Below are 17,755 nucleotides of genomic sequence, written 5' to 3'. Positions count from 1 at the left end.
AAAAAAAAAAAAAAAAAGAAAGAAAGAAAGAAAGAAAGAAAGAAAAGAAAGAAAGGAAAAGAAAAGCAAAAATGGGGCTGGAGTTGTGGCTCAGTGGTAGAGCACTTGCCTGGCATGTGTGAGGTCCTGGGTTCAATCCTCAGCACCACATAAAAATAAATAAAAGCTGCATTTACAACTAAAAACTATATTAAAAAAAAAAGAAAGAAAAGCAAAAGGGAAACTTATTCCAAGGTAAGTGTCTCAAGGAATCAAGAGCAAGAAGTGGGGGCGGGGGTTGTGGCTCAGAGCACCCGCCTGGCACATTCGAAGCCCTGGGTTCTGTCCTCATCACCACATGAAAATAAACAAAGGTTTTTTTTTTTTTTTTTTTTTTTAAATAAAAAGCAATAAGTGGTTGCTCCCCCAGGAAGCCTGGAACCCGAGTCTCCCTCTGGCTGTGTTCTCACTTCTGCCCCCTCTGCGTTGGTTTCTCTCTCTGTCCAGCGAGTCAGCGCTGAGTCTCCTCTCTCCAGCCCACATCATGGATGAATGTAGCAGCCACCTGGTAACCCCCGTCCTAGGGGCTTGACTCTTTGCTCCCAGATTTTCAATCTTGGTAGAAGGATTTGGGTTCCATTTCCTACCCAGTGGTCTGGGTCACACAGTATGTGACATCCTAGGGTCCACCCTCTGCACAAGAGGATGACCATTTCAAGAGGAAGAGGGGGTTATAGGTTGGGCAGACACCCCCGAAGTATCCATTATGAAAGAATACCCCTCAGGACACCCCGGAAGACCCAGCTGGTCAGGCTGTGTCCTTGGTGACTCACTCGGTGGATGGAGTGGGAGGGTGGAGAGCTGCCAGGATGGAGCTGACACTCACCCACTGTCTGGGCTCTGTCAGTTCAGCACAAGCTCCAGCCCCAGCTGTTGGCTTGGTTCATCAGGCGGCTCTGGCAACCAGTGAGGCCCCTTGGTGGATTCACCCTAACCCTGCAGCTTACTCCTCCCCTAGAGGTCTCGGAGAGTTTTTTCTCCCAAACTCTTAGCACCCTGCTTGAGGAACTCTGGTGAATAACGTTTTCCCAGCCTGCACATTTTCCTGGATGTTGCTGTCTGGCCAAGGGCACCAATAGGCAGCGGCTGGGGAGAGGATGAGGCGGGTGGTCTTCCACTGTGCAGCACGGATAGCCGGCCCTCTGCACAGTGGTCACACGGCCCCTGAAGACATACAGCGTCCCTCTCTAGAATCGGTCTGGAGGCAGGAGTGGCCTAGTGACGCCCAGAAAAGACAGTTCTGTTTGCAAACGCTCCGGTTGCTTGAAAACTCGTTGACATTGTACAGGAAGTCGCAGCAGTAATCCAGGGAGTGACATAATTATGTGATTTAAGATTCAATTTTCAATAATTAAACACACCTATGATTGTTAGGTTCACAGGTGTTTATACAAGCATTTCCTTATTGTTACACGTGGATTTACTGAATGCTAAAGTGGTGTGAAGAAGCTGAGTATCCTGTTTTCATTTGTTCAGATCCTGAGCCATGGGTAAGGCTGGGGCAGGAGAGCACTTTTCTATTAAGGGCATCTAGTCCGGAAGGACAGGGGAAATAATTATGGACCACACTTAAGAAAAAAAATTCATAATTCTGATCTACCGGGGAGGTAAGAAAAAAAATATTGCATTTAATTATCAAGAGGCTCACACAGCTCTATTTGATAAAAGTAGCACATAGAAGAATGTTTCACTGCAATCTCCTCTCTATTGGTAAAAACATCCCCACGGGGAGGCTGGAGGCAAAGAAATGGCAACAGGTTCAAAGTTCATTTATGCCTGAAGTCATAAAGCAACCTGGTAACCAAGCAAGGTTTTCCTAGATTACAGCCTACAGACAATGCAGGACGGGATCCGAGGCTGTGCCAGAGGCTGTCTGAACTGAAGTTTGAGAATACTACCCCGGTCAGTGGTCACCTGTAATGGCGGCAGGAGTGGATTACTTCTGGAGCATAGGAAAGTGGTCAAAAGACTTGTGATTTCCACAGTAGTTTTGTACCTGGGCTCCCGAGCTGTGGTTCGGAGACTGGGAGGGGTCCCAGTCAGCTGTCTGCCATGTCTGTCGTCATGAGTGGCCAGTCACACAAACGGGCGTCCCCTCACGTCCTTGAGTCCTGGGCTCTCTAGGCAGTCCTGGTCATCAGCTCTGCCTCTCTGTCCCTCCCTGTGATGCCAGTTCCAGCTGTTTCTCCTGGAAGGGAGGCAGACCCGCCTTGGCCGCTCCTGGGTCACCTGACTCCTGCTGTCCAGCCCTGTTCCAGGGGCTGCTCCCACCCCCCTCTCTTAGCCAGACCTGTGGGTTCCAAGACTCCCCTGTGTCCACGTAGCTGTCCCAGTCCCCCCTGGAGTTTGGTAGCTCTTTGGGGTCTCCTTTCCTATCTGAAATGAAAACAGCTGCTCTGCTTTGCTTTTCCAAGTGGCAAGTGTATTTTCCCTGGGAAATCCTGAAAAGTTTTAGATGATTTAAAGGTTTTGAATGATTTTTCAGTGGGCCGCTTCAATGGCTAAAAGCTGTACAACTGCCTAAATTACCTTTGTGGGTTGAAACATTTGCTGGAAATCCGTGTTTTGTTATTCTGAGTGTTCTTTTTCAGGTCAGAGCTCGTTCATTTGGAGAGTTACTAAGGGGATGATGTATCAGGGGAAGAGGAAACATTCAGAGGAAACCTTTTTAAAAATAAAAATTGTTTTAGTTGTAGTGGACACAATACCTTTTATTTTTTGTGGTGCTGAGGATCTAACCCAGTGCCTCGCGCATGCTAGGCGAGTGCTCTACAGCTGAGCCACAACCCCAGCCCCCCAGAGGAAACTTTTGTTTGCTTTGAACCCTTCAATTACAGTAGGGGAGATACTAATGGGGACAGAAGAGGAAGAAAAGAAAAAAATTCAGAGGAAAAAATGAGGAAGCAATTCCCGAAGCACACCCTGCCTAGGGCTCCTCAGGCACTCTCTGGGATGCCTGTCTCCTCAATGGACTCACTGGGCCAGAATGACAGTGTGTTGATTTAAAAGTTGGATGTCCTCTCTCCATAAAACACACCTCCTGTCCACAGGCAGGGCTCGCCCCTGACTCCCAGGCCTGAATATTGTGAGAGTTTAGGAGAAGATGCAGAGTAGGGGTGGTGGTGGGCAGGACCAAGCCATCCAGGGAGGAGGTGTTTTAAACAACAATGGCAAGAGTCACAGACACAGGGTCTTCAGTACATGGTGCTAGGAAAGCTGGATATCCACACAGAGAAGAACGAAACGCGACCCTCGTCCCTTCCAACTGACAGCGGATCAAAGATGCTGGGGAAGTAGCCAGTGGCACAACTCCTGCCTAACGTGCCTCAGGCCCTGGGAGCCACCCCCAGCACAGGGGAATAGGGGAAAGGATCAAAGACCTAAAGGTAAAACCTGAAGCTGCTGGAAGAAAACATATGGGACATGTTTTAAGACATTGTTCTGGGCGATTAATTTTTTGGATAAGACCCCAAAGGTACAGATGACGAAGACACAGACAGACAAGTGGCATTATATCAAACTTAATATGGGGCTGGGGCTGAGGCTCAGTGGCAGAGCGCTTCCTAGCATGAACAAAGCACTTCGTTTGACTCTCAGCACCACATATAGATAAATGAATAAAATAAAAGGTTCATCAACATCTAAAAAAAATTAAAATATGCTCTGCACACAAAGGAAACCATCAGTGGAGCGCAGGATGACATACAGAATGGGAGGAAATACTGGAAACTATCCATCTGACAAGGGATTAACATCCACAGAAGAAGACAAGGTACTCAAACGGCAGCAAAAAACTTGAATCATCACGTGAAAATAGCAAATGATCTGAACAGACATTTCTCAAAAGAAGGTACACAAACGGCCAAATATGTGAAAAATTGCTGAATGCCACTGATGATGAGGAATGCAAACAAAACAGAGGTGATCTCAGCCCAGTTTGAATGGCTATAATAAAAAAGGCAAAAGATCACCGCCAGCAGCGTGGATGGATTCCCCTTTACAGAGAACCGTCTGAAGGCTCCTCAGCCAACTAAAAGTACCACACCATAGAATCCAGCCCAAGGAACTGAGATCTGTGCGATCAGAGACCTGCGCTCCACGTTCACTGCAGCTGTATTCACAAGAGTCAAGGCATGGAATCGGCCAAGTTTTCTCCATTGGTGGATGAGGGGGTGAGCAAAGGTGGTGTGTGTAACAATGAGAGGTTGGCCAGCCGAAAAATGGGGGTCTGCCATTTGTGGCAACATGGGTGGGACTGGAGGGTGTTAGGTAAGTGAAATAAGCCAGGCACAGAAGACACACATGTTCTCACCACGGGAAGCTTCAGAAGCTGATTTCATAGAGTAGAGAACAGAATAGTGCTCAGTAGTGGAAGGAAGCATGGCCAGAGAGGAGATGGACACCAAAATGCCACTAGATGGGAGGAGTAAGGAGGAGGAGGAGTGAGTTCCAGTGTCCACAGCATGGGACAACTGGTCTGCAATGACATATATTTTGTAAAGGGCTCGAAGAGAGCTGTTTGAAGTTTCCAACACAAAAACGTGATACATCCTGCCTGGCCAGGTGCTGGGGGCAAGTCACCAAACCCTTTGAGCCTCCATTTCTTTATGTATTAAATGGGATTCTTAATACCTGTCTCATAAAACTTACGATCCAATGTATAGAAGGCACTTTATTTTCCTTTCTTTTTTTCTTTCCACATTTTTTAATGGTGCCTTATGGACGTGCAAAATGATGTGATTTGTTGTCACAGATCCATGCATATCCATATATGCACACAGGATAACAGTATGATTTGGACTTTTATTACCATGCCGTACCAAGGTAGGCTGGTCAAACTTGGACAATTGTCAGTGCTGGAATGACACAGTGACAGATGCCCAATCAGCTTCCCTTTGGGTCACCATGTCCAGAGAGGACACTTGAAAGGGATAATCAGCCCAAGGCTGGGGGTAAACAATATGTCATTGACAGCACTTAACCACTTCAAGTTGAGAGGTCAGAGGACAGCAGGTCAGCCATGTTATTCAGAAACGTGGGGTCAGTGCCAAAAGAAACATCAGAATAGTGGAGTAGTAGCCTTGGGGATCAGGGTCCCGGGGTGGGGAGGACACTGAGGTCTGCCCTGTGGGAGGTAGGCCTCAGCATGGTAGCGTTGGTCTTTAGAACTGTGCACGTCTTGTAAACAAACATTAAATATTGAGGAGAGGGGCTGGGGTTGTGGTTCAGCGGTAGAGTGTTCGTCTAGCACATGCGAGGCCCTGGGTTCGACCCTTAGCACCACATTAAAAAAAAATGAATGAATAAATAAAGGTATTAAAAAAAAGTTCAAAAAAATATTGAGGAGAAAAACTGAAAACAAAATGAGACATTGAAAATCCCATGAGAATTAGAAAGCCCCAGGCAATGTTTATTTGGCAAATATTTTCTTAAATGACTGGCCATATGCCCAGCATAGGATGTCTGTTAGGGACCAACAGCTGGGTCACCCATCTTAGAAACTCAGCCTACCAGGGAGATGGACATGAATATCCACAGCTGCAACAGGTGTCACAGGCATGACAGCCTCAGTCACATGTGTGGGGGCGGTGAGTCGACTCAGGAAGACAGCTGTGTCTGGGAGGCCTCTGAAATGGGAAGTGACACCTAAATTGAGCCTTTTTTCTCCTGAGTCTTCAGAAGTCAGGGAGGAAATGTGTGCTCACTGAGACACAGGGGTGTCGATCTCCTATAACCCCATCCTCTGCAAGAACGCACTGTTAGTCCCGCAGGCGTGAGCTGCCAGGTCCCTGTCCGGTGCAGTTGTCTAGTGTTCTGGAATGTTATTTAACTATTTTCCTCCCTGCACCCGCTCACCTCCCCTAGCAGTTAAGAGTCTGTTTCATGTTCAAAATTTGGTGAAACAAGGCCCGGGGTTGTGGCTCAGCAGTAGAGCGCTCACCTAGCCTGTGTGAGGCCCTGGGTTCCATCCTCAGCACCACATACAAATAAATTTTTTTAAAAAATTTAAAAATTGGTGAAATACATAAAATGTCTTGGAGAAGTTAGGAGGGAGGAGGGCTTACTACTTCCCACTGCCTTGTCCCTTCCCTGGAAAGATGTGCTCTGGTTGGGGGAGGGGGGAGAGAAGGAGAGGGACCTGTGTTCAGGGGATCAGAGGCCACTCTCCCCTGCGGCAGTGATCTGGGGGTCTGACACTTCCCCAGAAAGGAAATGGTTGTGTGCAGAGCCTTGGGGGATGGGACCACAGACAGTCCAAGCCAGGTGGACCTGGGGGAGCCCAGGGACAGGCGCAGTGCTGCTTGGCAGCAGCTCCACCAGGGGCTAAGAGTCTGCTGCCCTCACCGCTTCAGGTCCTGGAGCCCTTGGCAACATCCTGGGATGGGTCAGAGGGGGAAGAACGCTGAGGTTAAGTTCTCCTGCAGCCTGGAGAGGTCCAGAATTGGAAATCAGGAGGTCACAGAAAATAAGGTTGTGTTTCTTTCTTTCTTTTTTTTTTTTTTTAAGAGAGAGAGAGAGAATTTTAATATTTTTTAGTTTTTGGAGGACACAACATCTTTGTGTGTGGTGCTGAGGATGGAACCTGGGCCGCACGCATGTCAGGCGAGTGCGCAACCGCTTGAGCCGTATCCCCAGCCCCAAGGTTGTGTTTCTTATTCCAAAACAAAATAAAATGGAAAGCAGACTCCATAGATGTGTTTTTAAAGCTTACTGTCAATTATCCTCTCTAACATATTTATACCAGGCAGCAGAGGGTGGCTTGAGATCACATCTGCACATCAGCCTGCAAAACCTAGCCTGGAACCAACACCTTCACAGTTTGATGCACTTGACCTTGTCCTAAGAAGATGTGAGAGGAGGCCCGTAACCTTGGTCTGAGGTCACAGAGCTGCTCTAAGTCCCTCTTCTTCACCCCTTCCTCCATCCTCCTTGTGGCCTAGTCCTGCAGATCTGGCACTCTCGGCTCGCTCTTCCTGTCTGTACCGTCCCTGCTCAGGTATCCTGAACTCTGACCCCGTAACTGTCCCCCATCATCCAGGACATCCAGTGGCAGAGTAACCTGCATCGAGCACAGACTTGAGCAAGTCATCCCGAGCTCTTAAAGTTCTATAGCATAGAATAACGTCTGAAAATACTTTGGCTGCTATTTAAGGGCATGAGTTTATTCTTTCATCAACAAGCATTTATCTATGCTCCTGTGCTGTGTTCAGGACATGCTCAAAATGCCGAGGAAATAGAGACAAATAAGAGGCTGCCCACAAGAAATGCGTGCTCTGGTGGGAGACGAAACAAAACTCTGGGTTTGTTGAACCTGAGGAGCTGAAGGGCAGAGCCTGGTGTTGGGGCTGAGAGTCTGGACGGCAGCCAGCTTGCCTGGGATGCACTTGTGACCAGACTGTCCTGGGCACGTTATCTTCTCTGTAACAGGGAGTGGTGGTGATGATGTATCTACCTAAGAAGCCTAATATGCAGCAGCCGCCGAGACCAGGCCTGGCACACTGCAAGGGCCACACCGGTGCTGGTTGATCAGCCACCGACGACTCCCTCCTGAGCATTCTGGGCCACCGCTCACACTGTTCCCTTGGTTTGCATCATCCCTGATGGCTGAAATGTCACACAGTCATTAGGCTTCTCCGTGACATTCTCACTCCGACTCCCCCTTGGACGTGGTCCTCCCTGTCTGCTTCGTGGCACTTGTCACATGTCCTGCCTGCTGCCTACTTTGTATGTCTCTCGTTTTCTTTAGACTTTGCATCTCTTGAGAGTCAACACACAAGGGAAATAGTGGAAGAATGGCATTTGGAGCCAAAGTCCCCTAAGTTCAAGTATCTGTTTTGCTATTTTCTGGTTGGGTGGAATCAGTGTTAACCTTTTTGAGCCTCATATTTGAGATCTTTCAGAAAGAATAAATACCCTGATGTTGGCTGTCTACCAAGGAGTACACAGACAGCTCCCGGGTAGAGGTGCTCTGGAAACATCTCCAGTTCTGAAATGTTAATGATGTGTCATGAAAGTGGTTGTCGCCACCTTGATTTCGACCCTCATAAATTAAGGTAAGCTTTTTAAAACTCCCTTTTATGTCTGTTTTTTTTTTTTTTTTTTGGTTCTGGGAATTGGATCCAGGGGCACTCTACCACTGAGCCACATCCCCAGCCATTTTTAATAAGTTTTATTTTTAGAGAGGACCTCATTAAGTTGCCAAGGTTGGCCTTGAACCTGTGATCCTCCTGCCCCAGCCTCCTGAGTATCTGGGGTCACAGGTGTGTGCCATTGTGCCTGGATTATGTCTGGTTTTACTGTTACCCTCTTCCCAGAAGCACTGTGGGACCAAGACTGAGGAGGGTGGACCATGGCCAGTCTCTAAGGTGCAAAGCTTGTGGTCACGTTCTGTCTCTTCCACTCTGCTTCCTGTGCCTTTGACATGCCTCTCAACGTTCCCTTTCTTCCTGCTCCCAGATTCTCTTCACTTTGAGATTCAGTGGTTAGTCTCCCCCTGTTGGACTTTGTGTCAGGGTCATTTGCTTGGGAACTCTCTCTGTATCCCACCCTAGGTTGCCACTGCTGGTCAGGCCAAGATGGCACCCACTCCACCTTCCCACCCACCCAGTTCACCTCTGACAGACTAACGGCCTTCACATACCAGTCTCATGAGGCCACCACTGCCCGCATGCCCCGTGCAGCAAGCCTCTGTCCCCACCCTGCTGCAGGGCCAGCCCTTCACTGCTCTGGGGCCAGTTTGCTATGGCTCGTCAAGGCCAGAGGACTCGTTTTAGGATTTCCTCACCCACCCACACGCCTTTCCCCAGTCCCTCATCTGAGCCCTGCTCGTCTCAAGTGCCACATCCTCTGAGAATCCTTCAACAGAGAATTTCTAGGGAGTCTCTTCCAGGGACTCCGTATGGCACTTGGTTCTTCTGTTAACCATTTGGGAACTTAATTATGTAAACAGTTTATTGAGCAGCATAATATGTTTCCCTTTTTCCCATTCCTTAATGGAAACGGGAATGACTCCAAAATGTTATAGTCACTTTTGAGGCTGAAAATTCAGTCTTAGGAGGCTGAGAGTGTAGCTCAGTGACAGAGCATTGCTTAGCATGTGCAGGGCCTGGGTTCACAGTACCAAAACAAAATAACCAACCTAAAAACCCGAGACTTGGTCTAAGAAAAATTACAATATAATCTGTCTCCTCTCCCCCGCTCTCTGTCTCTCGCCCTCGCTCTCTCTCATGTCTCTGATCTCCTTGAGAGATCTAGGTGTCCTACGTGGTTCAGAGCTCCTCTCCTGTTCCCCCTTGCAGCCAAACCAGAGCTACAACCCTCTCAGCTGCGGGTAGGGATGGGGAGACGGGGATGAGATGAGGGGAGTTTGGGGAGATGAGGGAGCAAGGGAGGGGGCGGCAAGATCATGGCCGGGCAGGAGAACTCTGCCCCCCTTTCTTTCCTTCTGTGGTGTTGGCTGGGATGGAGCCAGGGCCTTGCAGGTGCCGGGCAAATGCTCTACCTCTGGGCGGAGGCCTGGGCTGCCCCCTCTGTCAAGGCTCAGCTCTTCTGAGCCTTGGCATTATTACTTGAGTGCCCACCTGCTGGTGTGCGTTGGGGAGGTGTCTCTGCTCACCCCGAGGCTCCGGCTCCGTCAGCCTCTGTTTGATGGCAGGGACCTGCTGACACGGTCTCACTGTCAGTAAGCATGGCTTTTCTCCAGGAGGGGCCTTCCTGGGCCTGACCCCTGCTGCCCTGGCAGCCGTCAGCATTTCCACACTTTTCCTGGGGTGAGTGGTCTCATTACTTGGCTCCAGAAAGTAACCGGGCAGTTTCAAGGCTCTGATCCCTGATCCCTGTAGCACACGTGCCACAGGAATGACTGGGATGGGCAGTGTGGCTCCGTCATCTTCCCCACACATCACCCTGCTCTGAGTCACAGTGGCCTTTGGCCTTCAGAAACCTCTAGACCAGACACCTCCTGGCCACTAACCTCTGCCCTTTAACTCCTGGGGAAGGTGGCCAGGAGCCCTGTCACCAGCAGCCGTTCATCTGCAGTCCAGTGTCACCTTGCAGTGCTCCCCAGGAGAGCTGTGCTGCTCTAGCATCTCGTCCCCTCACTATCCTACTTAAGCTTGATGGATTTGGGTTTTGCTGATAAAAATCAAGAGTCCTGGAGAATGTTCATGTTCATGTTCAATTCTGCAGGATTAACTTATTCAACATAAAAGAAAAAAATGCAGGAATATTAGTAGAAAATTAAAAAGAAAACTTATATGATTTTGGGGTAGGACTTGTTTTCCTAAAAATTGCACAAAAAGCCCAGTGACCATAAAGGAAAAGATTTATCTACATAAATATTATTTCTGTATGAGATACAATATCACAAACACGGAATAAAACATTGGGCCAAAGGAAACATTTGAAGCATTGTAACATATAAGTCAGAAAGAGTTAATATGCCCAATACATGGGAATCTCTTACAAATAGGAAAAAGAAACAATTTACTTTAAAAAAAAAAAAAGAGCAAACGATATGAACAAAGCATTCATGGAAAAATACAAATGATTCTGCTACTCGGGAGACTGAGGCAGGAGGATCACAAGTTCAAAGTCAGCCTCAGCAACTTAGCAAGACCCTGTCTTTAAACTGACTTTTAAAAAAAAGCGGGGGCCGTCGGGGGCAGTGGCCGGGACTGTGGCCCAGAGGTAAAGAACCTCTGGGTTCAATCCCTGGTACCAAAAAAAGAAAACAGAAAAGTACAAATGGTTAACAACTTTAAAAAGAGCCTTAGCTTCCCCAATAAACTGGTAAATGAAAATTTAAAAAAGAAACACACTTTTGACTATAGAATGGAAACCCCCAAAGCATTGAAGCTCCCCAGGGTGGCCATATCTGGCGGAGAGCTAACCTTCTCGCCCCCTAGTGTTGCCTTTGGGGAAAATGCTTTGACGTCTCCATTAACATTTCTTATGGCTGTAATCATTGTCTTGGCAATCCCACTGCAAGAAATCCATCTACAGAAATGCTAAGGAAATGTACAAAAGGAAGTGAAAAATGAGTGACAATCCCGTTGCCCACCCCTACGTCTAATACCCCTGTGCTAATCAATAGGGCTTGGCTAAAGAAACCCTATCAGGGGCTGGGGATGTGGCTCAAGCGGTAGCGCGCTCGCCTGGCATGCGTGCGGCCCGGGTTCGATCCTCAGCACCACATACAAACAAAGATGTTGTGTCCGCCGATAACTAAAAAATAAAAAAAATAATAAACCAGGTGTGGTGGTGCATGCCTAAAATCCCAGCAGCTTGGGAAGCTGAGGCAGGAGAATTGTGAGTTCAAAGCCAGCCCCAGACACTTAGTGAGGCCCTGAGCAACTTAGCAAGACCCTGTCTCAAAATAAAAGGGCTGGTTATNAAAAAAAAAAAAAAAATTAAAAAAAAAAAAAAAAAAAAAGAAACCCTATCAGTTCTGCAAAATGCTATGCAGCTATGAAAAAGAAGGGAGAGGGAGTGGGGCTGGGTGTTATCTCAAGGCAGAGTGCTTGCCCAGCATGCCTGAGGCCCTGGGTTCCATCCCAGCACCACAAAATAAATAAATTAATTAATCAATGATAATAATAAATAGTAATCTATGAATCAATAACATGGAAAAATGTCTACCATAAGCGTGATTTTAAAATTGCCTTATAGCCAGGCCTTGAATGCCTGTAATGTAGCTACTCAGGAGGCCAAGGCAGAAGGATCGAAAGTGTGAAGCCAGCCTGGGTAACATAGCGAGATCCTGTCTCAAAATCAAAAGGGCTGGGGAAGTGGCTCAGCGGTAGAGCACCTGGGTTTAGTCCTCAGTACTGAAAAAAATCATTGTCCTGCGGCACAGTAAGTATGGTGGGATACATAGATGAAGGTGTTACATAGCATAAAGGAGACATACTTGGGATATAGGATCAGAATACCTGGGTTTAAATCCTGGCCCTGAGACGTTCGAGCAGTGTTATTTAGGTGACTCAGCTTAGCCCTCGGTGTCTCAGCATCCTCATAATAACGAGAATTAGTTAATGAACATAAAGCATTTAGAACAGGGCCTGGCACACAGTAATGCTGTGGAGGTGGAAGCTGTAATCATAATACCAAAGTATTAACAGTGATCAGATGTGGGGTGTCACGGGGTGACCTTCAGTTCCTGCCTCTCTTCTCTGTATTATTTTTAACTCTATGAGAACACACATGCAAAACCAAAAGAAGAAAAAATAATTTTTTTTGAGTCTGGAAGGAAAAGGGCCCCTCACTGCCAGAGGTGTGTTTATTTTCTAAGGAAAAATGGCTCTGTCTTTTTGGAGGACTGACTTGGGGCACAGAATCAGAGCTACCTCCCTCAGTGGCTGCTGGCATTACTCACAGTCCCAGAGGGGAGCTCACCCATTGTCCACCTGTGCTCTCTACTGACCTCTCCATGAGTTCTCAGCTCCCGCCTCCATTTCTGCCCCACAGGAGCCTGGTGGTGTCCCTGGACCTTGGTCCCTGGACCTTGGGAGACCACTGCCACTATCTCCTCCATCTCCCTAGGGTCCATTTCCCTTGGGTCTTCCTGACCAGTGGATCTTGACATCTCTGATCTGACACCTTCACAAGTGGCTCAGAGGTCCCAAGGCTCCCTGGGCTACAGTTTTCAGGCCCCCTCAGGGGGACAGGAGGAACCTGGAAGGGTGCGACTCTTACCTGGAAGGCTTCGTGCTGGGCTCCTTAATGAAGGAAGGCAGGGTGAAGAGGAAGAAGATCAGCGCGGCCACAAGCAAGGGCCACACTTGGCCCAGGCGACTGAGTCTCCGTGGGCAGGACCTCATGCTGGTGAGTGGGGCCCTATAGGAGATTTCTCCATATCCTGGGGCTGGATGTGAACAGGGACGGGCTCCCCGCCCAGGCCTCTGGTCAGGGAGTGTGCACCCTGTCTTCACCGGGAGCCACTGTGGTGAGTGCGGAGGCTATCAGTCTCTGCCAGGGGAAGAGGAACCGCCTTCGCTGCTTTATGAAGGCTTATAGGCTGGCGTGGCTGCAAGGAAGAGAAACTCCTTTTGTTCAAACAAGTTCACCTTCCTTTTCTGTCTCTGAAGCCAATTTCTGAATGCAGAGCTTCATGAGGACTACATCCATGAGAAGCAAGCGCACTTTATCAAGTTCCTTGATCTGCCCCCCTCATCCCTAAATGGGAAAAGCAGAGGCCTGTGCCTCTGGGCTGTCACAAGGACACCAGAGATCACCACATGCAGTAGCGCCTTGTTTATGGGAGGCACCGGCTCTCGGTCACGTGGCCTTTGCTCCTTCCTCCTCCTCTTCTGAAACCTTGTGCACTCCGCCAGGCACCCATCGTGCATGGAACCCACCGTGTGAGGCTTCACGGGCCCCAGGGCGACTTGCGTATCCACGGGAGGGACCATGGTCCTCCCCATTTCACAGTTAAGGAAACTGCCTCTGCCAGCCAGCGGTCACCCAAGACCACAGTGCGCTTCTGGCTCTGGGTCCCCATCTGCCCAACCCAGAGATTGCATTCTCCACCGCTGCCCAGCAGCCCTCTGAGAAATTAGCACCGCCTTGCTTTTAGAAAAAAAAAAAAGAAAGAAAAACAACATATTACTCTTGAGTGAAAATTACAACCCAGGTCAGTGGGGTGGAATAATCCACAGTTCACTTCCCGGTTCTCAGGTTCCAGCCCAATGCTGCCAGGCGTGTGAGGTCCAGGAAAAGACACGTTTTAGGGGAACTGACTCTAGGCATCATAATTCTTATGTTTGATAAATCTACTTTTGTCTCTCTCCTTTTTAAACTGAAACTTTCAACTTTGGTCTTCTTTGTAAACCATCCAGCAGGGCGTGTGAGAACTTCGATGCAGATAAGAGTTGTCAAAAGGTCGTTTGCAGTGAAAAGTGAAGCAAGAAGACGATTGTCATTTCCTTTCACTCGTGAGAGAGGCAGACCAAGAGAGAATGGTCAAGAGAGGGTGCAGAAGCTCAGGTTAGAGTAAGAATTGCTAAAAGGCATTGCAAACTGGGGCAAAACTGGTTTTTCCACATCTTCTGTAACTTTTTCAAGCCGAGTTGGGTGTGAAGGGCTCTGGAGAGGAGTAGGACTTTCCCTGGAGGACCTTAAGCACGGCCGGCTGTTTCACCTGAGTGGCCACTGATCGTCACTTCACGGCCTCCGATCTTCACCTACAGACAGAGAGTATGTGTGTGTCTACGGCGCCCACGATTTTGAGTTGTAAATCTCCGAAAGGCCAGGGCCTCTGGAGGGATGCCCTGCACCAGCAAGTGTGCCTTGGAGTCATTCCAGGGTGGGACTTTTTTTTTTTTTTTTTAAGAGAGAGTGAGAGAGAGAGAGAATTTTTAATATTTATTTTTTAGTTTTTTTTTTGGCAGACACAACATCTTTGTATGTGGTGCTGAGGATCGAACCCGGGCTGCACGCATGCCAGGCGAGAGCGCTACCGCTTGAGCCACATCTCCAGCCCCAGGGTGGGACTTCTTGAAAAGCGTCAGCCATTGGATCCTCTCTGCTCTGAGCGACATTGGATGGCTTAGAGGAATCCTGGATTGAGTGAAAGGCATTTCAACTTTTGGGAGGTTGAAAGCCCCACAGAGGAGCTGGTGGTGTAGAGGAAGAAAATTTCTTTTCCTCTGCCTTTCTAAGTTCTTGGAGGGGGACCTCTGTCACAGGTGGCCTGTGACAACTCCAGCTTGTGTTGGATTGTCAACTCACATGGAAAGGCAGGCAGAGGGGAGGCAGGCGGGAAATGCGTGGGTGCAGCGGTCACCTCCGCAGAGTGTGGCTGGAGCTCCCTCCACCTGTCACCATTCTTTTTCTTTATAAATGTAATTTTCCCTTGAAAAGGACAACTTCAACTCTGCTCTTAGACCTTTTTCTGGGCCTGCTGTTTCTCAAAATAAACAGTGGGAAATAATTCTGATGCCAAAGAGGCATATTTTGAGGGGCATATTTTGGTCTTCTACCTTGAGGGGCTGTGTGCTCAGTGCCCTTCTTATGTTCCTGATCTTCTCAAATTCTGTACTCAACCTCCTGAGCCGCTGGGATTACAGGCGTGCCCCACAGAGCCCAGCAAGAGCCTACTTTTAAAGACGATATCACAAGCAGATGTGTTCGATGTTTATCATTGTGTCTGGGCATCAGATGAGACATTATCTCAAAAAGGATGCAATCCTATGTAAGCCTCCAAATAAAGGCACCGATACAAACTGTGAGAACCCAGGAAAAAGTCAGAGCCAGCAGTGTCTAAATAAATGGTGTAGGAACCCGGCTCCCTTCTCAGTGGCTCTGTGGACCTAGACAGACCACGGGAACAAGAATAACCTGGGATCGGGGCTGGGGCTGTAGCTCAGCGACAAAGTGCTCACCTAGTACATGAGGGGCCCTGAGTTTGGTCCTCAGCACCACATAAAAATAAATAAATAAATAAATAAAGAGATTGTGTACAACTACAACTAAAAAATAAATATTAAAAAAAATAATAATAACCTGGGATCAGTAGACACAGTAGCTTTTCTCTTCCTGACCTTGGTGGAGGCCCATGTCAGAGCTATGAGCACGTCCTCTGTGCAGAGGTGTCTGAGGGAAGCTCCTCTGTCCTTGGTGTCCTTGCTTGGGGAGGGGGATACCGTCACATAACCAGCTTCACATTTTTCTTGGTCTGTAAACTGTTCTTGTCTGCGTGTGTGTCAAGATCTGAATCTTCTTTAGGAGCAGTTGTGTTAGATCACAGACTTCAGGTGCTGGTGGGTCTTCTGTGATGGCTATTATCAGGCCCTCCTGTGTCAGACTCTCCCTTCAGAGCCTCTCGGCTTGATTTTTCAGTGGGACTGACACAGGTGACTGCACCTTGCTTCTGACCACTCCATGAGCGCCTCACATTCCTGCCTTGTGAGTCTTTCTCGGGACGTCACCCATTAGTGTTGGGACTGTAATGTCTTGTTGGTGGAATGACACTTTTGCCAATGCGAAATATCCCTCTTTATCTCCAGGAGTAGATTTCATCTTAAAGTCTGTTTTGCCCGGTGCGGTTGCCATATGCACAGTAGGGTTTCAGCCTTTTACTTGTAGCCTATTTGTATCTGAATCTGAAAAGAGCATATCACGGGGGCTTCTTTCTGTGCCAGTCTGACGGCCTCTGACTTTGGGTCATTCAGACTGCTCCGTTTATGAAGCAGTGGTGTGGTGGGCTGACTTGTGCTGTTTTCCTTCCTTTCCCCCTCCCTCCCTCTTTTTTCCTCTCTCTTTCGTACTTCGGATTAAACCTGAGGTGGTCCACAACTGAGCTATGCCCCCAGCCTTTTTATTTTTTGACCCAGGGTCTTTCTACATTGTCCAGGCTGGCCTGAACTTGCAGTCCTCCTGCCTCAGCCTCCTAGTCACTGGAATTATAGGTGTGTGCCACCACACCCAGCTGCAATTGACTTTTATTATTTTTCTTTCTTTCTTCTTTTTGTACCAGGAATTGAACCCAAGGGTGCTCAACCACTGAGCCATATAACCAGCCCTTTTATTTTGAGACAGGGTCTTGCTAAGTTGCTCAGGGCCTCACTAAGTGTCTGGGGCTGGCTTTGAACTCACAATTCTCCTGCCTCAGCTTCCCAAGCTGCTGGGATTTTAGGCATGCACCACCACACCTGGTTTATTATTTTTTTTATTTCATATTTTTACAGTGTTGGGGGTTGAACCCAGTGGTATCCTACCACTGAGCTACATCCCCAACCTTATTTAGTTTGTATTTTGAGAGGGAGTCTCAGTAAGATACTGAGGTTGACCTTCAACTTGAGCTCCTCCTGGCTGTCGTCCTCCCAGTCACTTGGATTACAGGTGCATGTCATTGCTGCAGTTGCTTTTCAAATCAGTTAAAAGAAGAACTGAGCACATATGTGAGCACGCTGTTGCTTGGCATCCCCTGCATGGTCACCTCTACTGAAAAGTAGCATCTTTTCACATGAATCTGAATCACCATCTTGGATAAGTGTCTTCTGGCAGCAATTAATTCTCTTAATTTCTGCTTAATCTGTGATGTCTTTGTTTTACCTTCACTTTCAAATCATAGCTTGGCCTGATTTAGGGTTTTTGATGGACTTTGCTGTGTTTTAAAAACATGTTTATATTGTCCTTAAAGCAAAGGGAGACAGTAACACACCAAGTTCCTGAATGGTCCCCTTTCTGTCTCCAAAAACTCAGCCAAGTAAAGGGAACCCGAGAGCAAGGCTGGGCCAGCATGTCAGGTACATTTGATCTTGAAGGACACTGGCTTTCTCTGTGCACAAGGGAACCAGAGTGAGTCGGTGCTGTCTGAGGACAGCTGCTTTCTTGCATCTATATCAGGACCCTTGCTCCTTGGGACGCTGGTCAGACAAGCAAGCTAAGCAAGTGGATGCTGATGACTTTACTACTTCTGCACCCGACCTTGAAACACACCTCTCAGTGGTGATGGTGCAGAACCGAGGGCCCTGTGGACGGATGTGGCTGCCACTGGGCCAGGCGCTGTGTGGGAGAGGCCGCTGCTGGAGGAGGTGCCATGAGGGCAGCGGTGCCGTCCATTCATTCACCTCCTCAGACATCCCTGACCTCTTGTAAGCCTTCCCAGATAAACCAAGCGTCTTGCTCGATGTCTCTAGGCTCTTATTTTGGCCTTTTAGCAACTGACCGCACTGCCCTGGCACAGTTGGGCTGAGGAACACGATGCTTACAG

The 17,755-nt window shown here is 48.2% G+C and overlaps 1 protein-coding gene across 3 annotated transcripts in view; it reads right to left on the bottom strand.

The window, feature by feature from the left end:
- Nucleotides 1-13,570, bottom strand: part of St6galnac1 (ST6 N-acetylgalactosaminide alpha-2,6-sialyltransferase 1) — a 22,009-nt gene extending 8,439 nt beyond the window's left edge. The window contains exons 1-2 of one of the 3 annotated variants that reach the window (XM_048797809.1): nt 12,736-12,845; nt 2,036-2,227 (exon numbers count right to left, since the gene is read on the bottom strand). Coding sequence is in view for 2 of the 3 variants with exons in the window: in XM_048797810.1 (XP_048653767.1) it covers nt 12,736-12,860 (125 nt within the window). In the remaining variant the exon portion in view is untranslated. Of the gene's footprint in view, nt 1-2,035; nt 2,228-12,735 lie in introns of all 3 variants that reach the window. The other 2 variants (XM_048797810.1, XM_015504137.2) reach the window with 2 other exon arrangements.
- Nucleotides 13,571-17,755: the final 4,185 nt, after the last annotated feature.

The sequence above is a fragment of the Marmota marmota genome, unplaced genomic scaffold (genome assembly GCF_001458135.2).
Source record: "Marmota marmota marmota unplaced genomic scaffold, marMar, whole genome shotgun sequence".
Lineage (NCBI taxonomy): Eukaryota > Metazoa > Chordata > Mammalia > Rodentia > Sciuridae > Marmota > Marmota marmota.
This window is presented reverse-complemented; position numbering and strand designations above follow the sequence as displayed.